This window comes from Camelus ferus, chromosome X (genome assembly GCF_009834535.1).
Source record: "Camelus ferus isolate YT-003-E chromosome X, BCGSAC_Cfer_1.0, whole genome shotgun sequence".
NCBI classification, from domain to species: Eukaryota; Metazoa; Chordata; class Mammalia; order Artiodactyla; family Camelidae; genus Camelus; species Camelus ferus.
Genome location: NC_045732.1, coordinates 90,293,576 through 90,307,351, shown reverse-complemented (window position 1 = coordinate 90,307,351; position 13,776 = coordinate 90,293,576). Strand labels below are relative to the sequence as shown.

Below are 13,776 nucleotides of genomic sequence, written 5' to 3'. Positions count from 1 at the left end.
TTAGCTGGTTATTGTGATCTCACAACCATTGCATCAAACTAGAAATAAATTATTTCAATTAACCTTCTTAAGACTTTGACTCATTTGTTGATATCTAAAACAAAACTCCACGCAAATAAAAAATCACTAACTATCCTCCAATCAAGATCAAGCATCCGTAAGTTTGCCAACCATGAGCATCCATTAGAGAGCTGAGTAAAGCGATCAAATTATAAGAGATCATAGCCTACTTGGTCAAGCACAGACTTAGTTTCTTTCATAGCTGGTTTCTTAACAGCTGGTTAGGATTTGGGGCAAGTCACCAACTTTAACTGAAATGTATCTTGGTCTCTGTAATACAAGGTTTCCCTCTTGGTACCCTTTGAGGACATTATTGGTAGATCGTGGCTTATTCTTCCTCTCCCTGTTCCTGGAGCCCCATTTCAAAATGTTATTTATTCTGTTAGTGTGCTACCAACTGAAAATTGGGTAGAGGAACACCAGCCATAATGCACATCACTTCCTTTGGCATAAAAAATAAGAGGAAGAAAACAATGGGGTGCCATTTTAGACATACTGTGTTAACAAGGGACAAAACCACTTTTTAGAGGTTGGGGGTTTGTTGTTTCTTTAAAAATAATACTCAATGCCAGTCAAGGCTGTAGGGAAACTGATACACTCTGCTGATGGCAGAAAAGCATAGAGAGCCATAAAGATAATTATGCTTTTTGATACTGTCACACCATTTCACAGACTATCCTAAGGAAATAATCCAAAATAGGTGGAGGAAGTTCAATAGTGAAGAAACAGTTAAGTGAAGTAATCTACTCTATAGATTAAGCAGGCATAAAAATGACAACGCTAAAGGATATGTAGCAACATACTCAATATTGAAAGGTGACAGCTGTGAAGTCTTATGCTTTCATTGTCATGCCATGGATGAATTCAATTATCAAAGAGAAATATGGTGACCACAAGGAAGAGCTTTGGATGAATGCGTCATTATTCTCCTCAGCATTTTTTACATGAGTGGATATTGCTAATTCCAAAGTTGTCATTTAAAAAAAAATCACTCTCAGAAACATTTGTCTACAGTAAGAAAGAGTAGTCAGAAATTAATAACTATACTTTTGTGTACATCTATATTCACAAGACTAATTATTTAATTAAGGATGTCTTCCTCAAAAGTGTAACACCAGGAACAGAGGCAATAAGCCTCGCTTCCTGCTGAGATGCCATTTAAGAGTCTTCCCCAGAGAGGGCTTCTTAAAAAACAGTTATAGAAAACAGATGTCAAAAGCACACTTCATGATTTTACTAATCTTTTCCTGATATGAACAACAACCAGAATTTATTTCAGAGGTTTCCCATACTCATTATTTAATTTAAAAACAGATATGAAGCTCTCTCTTCCTCTCTCTCTCTGCCCATATGAAAAATAATTTGCTTTGATACAAGATGGTGATATAGGAAGATCCTGAACTCACCTTCTCCCATAGACACACCAAATTGACAGCTAAATGTGGGAGAAATTCCTCTGAAAAAAACCTGGCAGAGAACCCCTTCACATGGGGCAAAATGAGAGGGAAACCACATCGAAGTGAGTAGGAAAGACTGAGACACAATTTCACTATAAACTCCAAACCTGGCATGGTGATGCACAGTCAGGAGGGAACCCAAAGCCTGGGGCTTCTTTCTGAGGAGCAAAGGGTTGGTACCCTGTATTGGACACCCCAACTTTTAAGACCAGAACCTGACAGATGAGTCCCTGAAACATCTGGTTTTGAAAACTAGGGCTCACACCCATGAGACTCAAAGGGCCGGGGCAAACTGAGATTTAGCTCTTAATGGGCCCCCACACAGACTCACCCACCCCAGGTCACAGCACAGAAGCAGCCCTTTGAAAGACTCCCAGACTTGATGTCAAAAAGATTCCTTTGATTGAATAAACAAATGGGACCTAATCAAACTTAAAAACTTTTGCACAGCAAAGGAAACCATTGACAAAACAAAAGGACAACCTACTGAATGGGAGAAGATATTTGCAAATCATATGACTAATAATGGATTAATATCCAACATATATAAACAGCTCATACAACTCAACATCAAAAAAAAAAAACTCGATTAAAAAATGGGCAGAAGAACTGAATAGACATTTTTCCGAAGAAGAAATGCAAATGGCCAACAGCACGTGAAAAGATGCTCAGTATCACTAATCATCAGGGAAATGTAAATGCAAATCAAAACCACAATGAGATATCGCCTCACATCTGTGAGAATCGTTATTATTAAAAAGAACACAAATAACAAATGTTGGTAAGGATGTGGACAAAAAGGAACCTTCGTACACTGTTGATGGGAATGTAAATTGGTGCAACCACTGTGGAAAACAGTATGGAAGTTTCTCAAAAAACTAAAAGTAGCACTACTATATGACCCAGCAATTCCACTCCTGGGTTTATATCTGAAGGAAACAAAAACACTAACTCAAGATATATGCACTCCTATTTTCATAGCAATGTCATTTACCATAGCCAAGACATGGAAGCAATAGATAAATGGATAAAGAAGATGTGGTTTGTTTATTTATTTATAATTTTAAATGTTTTATATATATATATAAAATTAGCCATAAAAAAATGAAATCTTGCTATTTGGGACAACATGGATGGACCTAGAGGGAATTATGCTAAATGAAATAAGTTAGACAAATAAAGACAAATACTGTATGATTTCACTTACATGTGGAATCTAAAAAATGGCAATTGAACAAACATAACAAAATAGAAACGGCATCATAGTTACAAAGAACAAACAGGTGGCTGCCAGAGAGGAGGGGGAATGCAGGACCAGTGAAATAGGTGAAGGAGATTAAGAGATACGAAATTCCAGTTAAAAAATAAATAAGTCATGGGATGAAATGTACAGTGTGGGAATACAGTCAGTAATTATGCAATATCTTTGTATGGTGACAGATGGCAACTAGACTTATCAGAGTGATTATTTTGAAGTAGACAGAAATACTGAATCACTATGTTGTGTACTAACATAGTGTTGTAGATCAATTATACTTCAAAAACAAAGCAACAAACTCTTAGAAAAAGAGATCAGATTTGTAGTTACCAGATGTGGGGGGGGGTGAGGGAAGAGGAATTGGATGAAAATGGTCAAAAGGTACAAACTAGAGAAATAAGTACTAGGGATATAATGTACAGAATGATAAAAATAATAGGTGGCAATAGTGATAGTACAGAGGAACGAAACTGTCAGATCTTACCAGGGTCTTAAAACACTGCTGTACGTTATATATGAAAGTTGTTGAGAGTAAATCCTAAGAGTTCTCAGCACAAGAAAAAAAATTTTTCTATTTCTTTAATTTTGTATCTATATGAGGTGATGGATGTTCACTAAACTTACTGTGGTCATCATTTCATGATGTATGTAAGTCAAATCATTATGCTGTCCACCTTAAACTTATACAGAGCTGCATGTCAATTATGTCTCAATAAAAAACTCAATAAAAGTGGAAGGGAAAACAGTATACACCCTTCACAGAGCTCTTAGGGCTGTGAAGACAGATATAAGCCTGTAGGTACATGAAAGAGTCTAACATCACTAATCATCAGAGAAATGCAAATCAAAACCACAATGAGATATCACCTCATACCTGTTAGAATAGCTATTATCAAAAACACAAGAAATAAAAAGTGTTAGCAAGGATGTGGAGAAAAGGGGACCCTTGTGCACTGTTGATAGGAATATAAATTGGTGCAGCCACTGTGGGTAACAGTATGGAGATTCCTCAAAAAATTAAAACAGAACTACCATGTGATCCAGCAATTACACTTCTGGGTATTTACCCAAAGAAAACAAAAACACTAACTCAAAAAAATATATGTACCCCATGTTCACTGCAGCATTATTTACAATAGTCAAGATATGAAAACAACGTAAGTATACACTGATGTATGAATGGATAAAGAAAATGTCGTATATGCATATATACAATGGAATTTTATTCAGCCATAAAAAAAAGAATGCAATCCTGCTTTTTGTGACAACATGGATGCCCTCTGAGGGCATTATTCTAAGTGAAATAAACCAGACAGAGAAATACAAATACCATATGCTCCCACTTGTGGGATCTCATATGTGGAATCTTTAAAAAAAATTTTAAATTAAAAAATTAAAATAAACCACCAAGTTCATAGGCACAGAGAACAGATTGGTGGTTTCCAGAGGCTGGGGAGTAAGAAGGATGTGGGCAAAATGCATGAAGAGAGTCAAAAGTTACAAACTTCCAGTTATGAAATAAGTAATTCATGAGGATGTAATGTACAACATGGTGATATAATTAATAATACCACACTGCATATTTGAAAGTTGCTAAGGGAATAAATCTTAAAAGTTCTTATCCCTCCAAGAGGGGAGAGGATATAGCTCAGTAACAGAGCACGTGCTTAGCACATGCACAAGGTCCTGGGTTCAATCCCCAGTACCTCCATTTAAATAAGTAAATAAAAATCTAATTACCTTCCCCTATTAAAAAAAAAGTTCTCATCCCCTCCAAAAATTTTGTAACCGTGTGTGATGAGAGATGTGAACTAGAGTTATTGTGGTGATCATTCTGCAATATATACAAATATCAAATCCTTATGTTGTACACCTGAAACTAATATCATGTACGTAAATTATACCTCAATTTAAATTTTTTAATTTCAAATAAAATCAAAATAGATATGGAAACATTATAACACCATAATGATCTCTCCCTTCTATCATACTCTATGGATTTCAAGATGAATCATGTGCTTAGCACTATGAAGGATATAAAATAGGCATAAGATGTGGTCCCCATTCTCAAGAAGACTCCAAGTTAGCTGGGGAGACATGCTAAAAATGTCGGGAGGAAACACACCTGAACTTCGTGGTTCAGTTTAAGAGGCTTAGAAAATATGCTGAGCAGCCAGAGCAGGAGCCAAACACCAAGGATAAGTTTACACGTTGGTAGAGAGGGAAGTATGGCACTATTTAAGTTTTCTAAGAAGAATGACATTATCACACTAGTCCCCTGTTTAAACCCCCTCAACTTCCCATCACTCTTACAATAAAATCTACATTTCTTAATGTAGTTTTTAAGACCCTGGTAAGATCTGACAGTTTCGTTCCTCTGTACTATCACTATTGCCACCTAGTGCCACTCCCCCTCTCTTGCCATCCGGAACTTCTCTGTGTTCTTTGAAGATGTCAAACTCCTTCCCACTTCAGGGCTTTTGAACATGCTGTCACCTCTTTTAAAACACCTGATTATCCACCTCTTCTTCAACATCATTTCTTTCACAAAGCTCATCAAACCCATAATTTCTTCTTTGTCTCCCATCCATTAGAATATAAGATCTACAAAAAAAAGAGACTTTACCTGTCTTTTTCATCACTGCATCCCCAGCAACTAGCAGTGTCTAGCGTAGCATAAGATAGACTAATAGAAGAATAAAGACGGAAGTTGTGATTAATTAACTGGGAAGCATGGAACGGCTATGTTAAGAATTCCTGCAAAATAAGCCAAGGAGATCAGAGATTAGAGATGACAGTCAAAGAGAGAAAGCGATTAAGATGAGTCAGTCTGGGGAAAAGGAAGAGCTAAATAAATTCAACTTTCTGGGGCATGTTGAGTTGGCAGTACCAATGGGACGTGCAAATGTTGAGAATATAACAGGAGAGAGGTTATGGTTAGAGATACAGATTTGGGAGCTGTCAGCATTGAGGACCTCAGTGAAGCTCTGGGACGAAGTAAGCTCTAAAAGGGAGAGTGTGGAAAGAAAGGACTGAAATGTTGAAGGCTGGACCTTGGATAAAGGCTAGAGTTAGGCGACAGGAAGAGGAAGGAAAACAAAAGAAGGCGCGGAGCGGTAGATGAAGAATGCCAGTCATGTTAAGAGACTCGCACAGAAGAGGTGTTGCATAGTGTTAAGCTAAGAAGCCAAGGAGGATGAAGACTGGAGTAAAGGCCATTAGATTTGGCAAGAGATCACTGGGAACCTTGGAGAGCCAGCATGCAGTGGAGTGTCGCAACAGAATTGATGCACGTGGCGGAACCAACCCGTGGGAATACATTTTTGTCAGCAAAGTGACAATTCGGGATGACAGCTAACTTTTGAAAGAAGCTGCTGTAATATGATTCTCAGAAAAAGGCGGCTTGAGTCAAAGTGTTAGGTAATGAGAAAAACATAAGCCTAAAATGACTGCGCTCAATTCACCCAACTGTGCGTGAACAGAAAAGCCAGTAACTCACTGGGGGAGAAATCCAAAACAGAAGACAGGAGAGGCAGAGGCTACATATACACACAGTGGGGCGGATGAGTCTCACGATCTCGAGAAAAAGAAACCAGACCCTAAAGAAGCCAGACAGAAAAGAGTACATCTCCTATGAGTCCACTGACATACAATTCAAAAACAGGCCAAATGAATCGATGCTGTCAAAAGTCAGGATAGTGACTGCCTGTCGCGGAAGGGAAGTGGACCGAGGCCCAGCAGTGGCTGCTGCGGTGCTGATCACTTACTGTTTATGAACCGTGGTGCTGATCACCTACTGTTTATCAACGTGGGCGTCAGTAACAGAAGCGTGTTCACGTTGTGACAACTCATCAAGTTGTATGCTTATGATGTGTGTGCTTTTCTGCATGCATATTTCAGTAAAAAGTTTAAAAACCTCAAAGACAAGCATAAGAAGCCTGGTTAGACTAGACTTGTGAGGCCCTCTCAGGCCTTTGGTTTTAGCTAGAACTTCTGGTGGCTGAGAGATGAGAGCAGGCCTGCACAGTCTGCCTTTTACCGCGGAGCTGAGACCAGCAGTACACAAAAAGCACTGGAAGGAGCCACCACCCAGATGCCCCATTTCTCAGATAATGTTTGAATCTGTCTTAAGGCTCTGATTTCCGACAAATTTCCATTGGTAGTCTTTGCACATTTGTTGAACCTGAGAGTTAAAATCAGAGAAAATACTTGAAATTTTCCAAGCTGATCTACACAAGTGATGTAACTTCAGCTAAAACCAGAACTTCAAAGTGAGGCAGGTGGAGGTGGACCGCCACTTCCCTTGTGTTGAAAGGGGTGTACAGCTCTCCAACTTCATTATTTCTCCAGCTGGATCATTTTATAGACTATTCCATTTTTTTCACCTGCTTCAAGCATTAACCTAAAGACATGTTTCCATCACATCTGAACCCAAATAACAAACCCAAAGGAGTCATCCTGAGAAGTATACACCTTGTTCCTCACATTTAATTGCTTATATTGACTTAATCTAATTTTACTAATTAAAAGTTATTCAAGTCGGTTAATTTTTTATGTTTGGAAGCTATTAACAGGTGATTACACATTACCCTTACTATGTTTTGGAACACATCCCTACTATTTAAAACTCACAAGGGACAGCCTCGCAGCTAAGTACATACGGTCCGTCCAGTTCCCTAGGCTTTGCAACCTTTCATCCCCAAAGCATAAAAATGAACATGATGACTTTGTTCCCTCTTCCTTCCATTGATTGTTAATTGATGCTTATTATTGTATTATGGTTATCTCCAAGTTTCTTTAGAGAATCTGAAATACACAAAGTAATTCTGGGCTTACCTGTGAAAAGGAAGAAAATCAAGACCATGATCATCGAGGACCCAAAGTACAAAATAGTGCTTGCAACGTCCGCGATTTGAAGTTTGGTAATGAAGTAATAAACTGTATACATAAAAAGATAAACAGCCATAAAACTGCTGGTAAAAAAGGCTCTCCACCACCAATGATAATCCTGCACAAACAAGTAGAAAAAACAACTTTTTAGATGAAATTCTAGCCATCCATGGACTAGCAATTATTGCAATAACAAGCAACATAAAGTAGGCTCCATAAGATTATGGATTAAAAGAAATAAAACGGGAAGTTTTATAAGAAACAATATGATATGTACCGTCTGACTAATGTACATCCTGCTTGGGATGCCCTAACCTTTATAAACTGTTTCCCGGGTGACCATGTGAGCCCTCAGGGATTATGCTTCTCATGTCTGCATCCTCTCTCTGGAGATGCTGCCTCAGCCCTGGAAGGCTTTCAAATCAGCTTCAATTTACTGGCCAGAGTTGTGCTGGGCCTGAATCAATGCTTCAGACCAGGTGAAAAAGGTTAGTATAGAAGTTTAAACTAGACCTTTTTTTCCCCTCTTCCAGCTTTATTGAGATATAATCAACATACAGCACTATACAAGCTCAAAGTGTAGAGCATAATGATTTGATTTATATATACCATGAAATGATTATCACAAGAAATTTAATGAGCATCTATCATCTCATAGATACAAAACCAAAGAAACAGAAAAAAATATTTTTTCCTTGTGATGAGAACCCTTAGGATTTACTCCCTTAACAACTTTCATATATAATGTACAGTATTAATTATATTTATCATGTTGTAAATTATATCCCTAGCACTTATTTATCTTATAACTGGAAGTTTCTGCCTTTTGATGGCCTTCAACCAATTCTCCCTCCCCCAACCCTGCCGCTGGTGGCCACAAATCTGACCTCTTTTTCTATGAGTTTGTTTGTTTGCTTAAAATAGACCTTTATGACTAATGGGATTTGTTTTAACTGGCTAAATTCAAGACCCGTGGAGGCATGACTGAGGTCAATAATCAGGTTGGTCTCACCCTACCCCATGGACTCCTTCCTGACAATAATTTTACCATAAAGGCACTGTGTTCAAGGGTCAAGGGGATAAACAGTACAGAGAAGAGTGAACATAGCAGGTCTGAGGTTGCTGTCTTTAGAAGGGTCTGCTTGCAAGGTTGACCCTCGGCTTACATCTGGGAATTTGGTATTTAGTCATTCCCTGATTGATAAGACTGGTTTGCTCTACCTGGACTGTATAAACAATGAGATTTATGGTGAACACTTGCTTTGCTTTTGAGAGTCTGGAATTTTTGTAGTTGCTAGGCAGAGGGTGCCTATGTGACTAGCTCCCAGTAAAAACCTTGGATGCTGAGTTTTTGATGGGCTTCCTTAGGCAGAAACATTGCACATATATTCCTGCATTTTTTTATTGTTGGAGAAAGGAGCAAACCCGGTGTGTGCCCCCCACCCCACCCCAAGGAGAGAGAGAAGGCACAGGAAGACTGTACATGGATTTTTCCCAGGTTCCACCTGTGTCTTTTTCCTTGGCTGACCCTGTTGTGCATCCTTTTGCTGTAACAAACCCTAGCTATGAATACATCTACATGCTGAGTCCCTTGAGTCCTTCTAGTGAGTCACCAAACATGTGGGTGGTCTTGGGGACGCCCAAAACACTTTCTAAGAAATAAAAATATATACACATTATACAACTATTAATCTATGTTTCATTAATGCTTGTTGCAGATTTCCTATGCCAAAATGTACCACAGAATGAATGAGTAGCTAAGTGTAATATACAGATAATTATATATCTTTTCCCTTTATTCCTATAGCTCAAGAAGAAAATGCTCTAAGACATCATGGACATAATAATCATCCCTTAAACTCTCTATTGTCACCTTTAGAGAGTCACATTTACTACCAAAATAATAAGAGAGATTTGGGGGATTTAAGAAAACATGCTTCACTACCAACTTAGTTATCCAAAACGATATCAGGGTAAAAATGGGGGTTGCTTGGGGTGAAAAGAACTATTTATGTCCATGGTAACCAAAAGGCAGTGAAATGAAAGTAAGAGAAAAGGTCTTTAGCAGCAATCTCAACCCATAAAATACAATCCTGGCCTAATCTGCAAAAAAATATTAATTGTTAAAAAGAAAACACCATTGAACCAGATCTTTTATGTGTCTAAACTATCAAACCAGTTTTCTATATTTTTCTATGTTAACTGAATATTATGCAGCAATTATAGTAACTAGCCAGAGAGAAATTGCTTTCTGTTTAAAATTTTCCATCAAAGTAGCATTAACTTGATAGCTGCATCAAAATCAAAATGTGTCATTAGGAAAACACAATATAAAACCCAGCCCAAGTCGCAGAGACAATGCAGTTAACATTTATTTCAATTCCTTTCTCAGCACCGACCTCTAACTGCAATAATGCAAGTTGGGAAAGCTTAAAATGCATTAGTTTCTTGTGTCTTTACCTCAGCGCACAAATGAAAATAACACAGCAACACTGTAGCTTCTGAACAAGTAATCAGGAGAATTATAAAGACTAAGAAAAGAAAGCCAAACATGATGTACATCTGATGAGACCTGAAAATAAAAACGACAGCTTTAAAATAAACTTTCACTTAATGATACACGCAGAAAGATCAGCCCAACTCTATACAGTAAACTGTCACACCCTTCTCTCACCTTGAGCTCTTCATTCCAAACCTCTATCTAGCCAAGTACTACCAAAAAACACATTCCCTTACCTACATGGCTCCTTGGCCATATCTTCTCTCATCAGAATCTGTGTTGCTAACTTACCCATATTTCACTATTCATATCACTTAGTTTTCACTTAAGACCCATCAATTTTCCTTATACACATTTGAAAACATGCTTTCTCTTTAGAAATGGGAAGTTGTAAATGCCGTAAACACCAGCGACTACATTATACAACAGAAAACCACAGAATGAAGCGTCATTTTGCCTTTGGAGGTCTGTTGACAGGTAGCCTCTCAAATAGGTCTTTATAGCACAGCTCACATAATTCTATTAAATATACTTTCAAACATGCATCTTTAAAAGCATCTGTATGTGGATTACTTTGAAGGAATGAAGTCATTTCTTTCATAACTCTGAGCTCAGCTGACTAAATCGGCATGAGAAATATATTTTTTTAAAAGCCTTCTGAAAGAGAAGAAGAAATTGGGGAACTGATCAAGAGCCCATTTTAAAAGCTCATGTAAAATGTATACCTGGGTCTGAGGGTGAAGGATGGGGGTTGAGGAGAATCATCTCTATAGTTGATAAATATATACAAAGGTGTATACAACAAGCACAGTGTTGCCAATTGAAACAAGTTAATTTGTCTAAAGAATTTTTCTGTTTTCACTTGAAAATTACTTTTCCATCAAAAACATCTGGAAAATTTGGTTTCTATAATTGATTTTTCAGCATGTTAAAGATTTAGTTGCTGACAAGGTGACAGATTTTATTGCTTATCTTTCAAACAAATTTGACACAATGATTTTAAAAGGTGAGCAACTAATGTGTGTGATTAAGCCTAATTTCTGAGGACTTAAAAGTCCTAGGTTCAATCCCCAGGGTCTCGATTAAAAAAAAAAAAGTTTTGTCTAGAAGATTCCTTCGGGACAAAGTGTTATAAACACACACAGTTGGCAACTGCATTTTATTTTATTTTATTTTATGGAGCCTTTTCCCCATCTCCAAAAATCCCTCCACAGTGACACCCCACTTGGCCAGCTCCTGAAACCAAAATGCTGTCAAGAATCAGGAAGTAAAAAAAAAAAAAAAAAAAACAAAAAAAAAACAAAAACGGGACTCAGAGCAACTGAAATAGCTGTTACAAAGCAGGGACACTAAAGTGGTGGCACTTTAATCAGAGAGCACTGGTTCTTACTTCACATGCATTTCTAACTGTCTTGGTTATTAGAATTCTTAAACCACAACAGATTAAAAGTAGCAAATAAAAAGAGCAAAGCTATAAGGAAAAGGTATCTGACACTAAAACTAACAGTTGAGAAGAAGGAAGATAGAAACCCATTACTTAGAGCTCAGTACAGATGAAGACAAAGTCAGTGGTCTTCAAATTATTTTTAGCAGAGGAACTCTAAATGAAACCTTGCCTGGAAGACCAGTATGGAAAACATCTTTAAGCACCTCCCTCCAAGGGACACCCGTATCCCACCCCTTGCAAAGGCTCAGAGAATTACAGTTTGAGAATAGCTTTTCCAATTCACCTGGAAAGGCTGAAAAAAAGGTTATTAATTTTAGAAAAGGAAATCTTTATAGACATTTCCATCAAAAAGTGGCTTTGAAATTTTGTGAATTAAGTCTTAGTTTCCTTGGTGAAAAATATGAAGACAAATATATGTTTGTATATGCAAGACTGGGACATTGTGCTGTATGCCAGAAATTGGCACGTTGTAATTGACTATACTTCAATTTTTAAAAAAAGTCTTAGTTTCCATGGAAATTTTCCCAGGCCAGACTGCTATTTCCTAGATAAAGCAGGGTAGCAAATGAAGTTCTACCAGACCAGAACTAAACCTCCTTGACACAGGAAAATTCACTTTTTAACAATGATTATTTTTGAGACTATAAAGATACCATACTCACCAAATACTGTTTAGGATGAAAAAAAGTTGAATAAAAGTACAGCCAAAAGGTAAAACACCACCAATTATCATTCCAAAAAGTGGTTTCCTAAAGAAAGTTTGCTGAGGAATCTGGCGGGGAACCTGGTTGATGTGAACTGGATGCTTAAACTGCTCGAAAATAAGTCAAATGAGAATCACAATAAAATAAAATTGAAGTAAATTTATACAGATATTATCACAATACAGAATCTTGAAACTGAACATTTCCAAGAGCAGTTATCCGGGCAGCGGCCAGACCCATGCTGTGCACCACAAATAGGATAATGCAAAGCACAAACACAGTATTAAATTTTTTAGTAGCTGTATTTTTAAGAGTTAAAAAAGGGGAAATTAATTTATTAATAGATTTTATTTGATCTAATGATCTAACATGCCTAAATATTATCATTTAAATTTGTGATTGATATAAAGATTATTAATCGGCTATTCTATATTCTTCTTGTTGTTCTAAGCATTTGAAACCAGTGTGTATTTTATACTTACAGCACATAATTCAGACTACCCACATTCCAAGTACTCAGAAGCCACAATCGGCTAGTGGCCACCATACAAGATAGCTCAACAATAAGGATGTCTATTCTTTCTTATAAATTTCAAGGGAGAGATTGGACAAAATTTACTAGTGACTATTCCAACACGAAATAATATATGATGTCAAAAATTCTCAGGATTTGGCTAAGAATTTGTCTCTGAAAATTTGTCAGCAGTTTTCAGAATTTCTTCTTTTTTCTGCTCTCTGTGGAACTCCACCGCCTGTTTTGTCCTGTCTGATTTCTCCCCTGCAAACGTATGCTGTATCTTTATACAACCCTTTTGCAGTGTGGCCTCATTTAGTCTTCATGGTATACCGCTCCTTTCCCCTTATACGTGGAATAGGCTAACTTCAAATCTGTAAACCGAACAGCTCCATTTCTTGGATTGTATCCTGGCTTTCTTCCCCTGACTATATAATCCTATTACTTTTCTGATGTGACTAAAGTAGCCTTCCTACAATATGTTCTTTTAATTTTGCCCATCAGAGATAGAGGGAAATATAAACAACCTATAAAATGGGAAATACATTAAATAATGTCTTTTAAAGTGTTACTGGCTTTCATTTAATATTTTTAAAAATCTTTTATTCCAAAATGATTATTCATTGTTGTTGTCACCAATGGTACATTTTCCATTCCATATATAGTATATATACTCATTGAGGGATTATTTCAGACATCACTCAATGGTCAAAGTAGTATTTTAAAAGCTTACCTTTCCCATGCTTCCAATGTATGCACCCAAAAATGTTAGTGGTACTGAAATTCCAAGCCACATTGCAAAAATACCTATCAAAGCACCAAAGGAGATGGCAGCCGATGACCCCTCCACCCAAAGAATTAGATTCATGATGAAGAGATTCGCAAAGATGACACTGGGGGGAAAAGTCATCAAAAAACATTATGATTTCAGGAAAATGTTATAAAC

The 13,776-nt window shown here is 37.2% G+C and overlaps 1 protein-coding gene across 2 annotated transcripts in view; it reads right to left on the bottom strand.

The window, feature by feature from the left end:
* Positions 1-13,776, bottom strand: part of LOC102511205 (transmembrane 9 superfamily member 2-like) — a 73,286-nt gene that overhangs the window by 7,880 nt on the left and 51,630 nt on the right. For both annotated transcript variants that reach the window (XM_032475218.1, XM_032475219.1), the window contains exons 13-16: positions 13,564-13,723; positions 12,275-12,423; positions 10,126-10,237; positions 7,612-7,783 (exon numbers count right to left, since the gene is read on the bottom strand). In XM_032475218.1, coding sequence (XP_032331109.1) covers positions 7,612-7,783; positions 10,126-10,237; positions 12,275-12,423; positions 13,564-13,723 — 593 coding nt within the window. The remainder of the gene's footprint in view (positions 1-7,611; positions 7,784-10,125; positions 10,238-12,274; positions 12,424-13,563; positions 13,724-13,776) is intronic.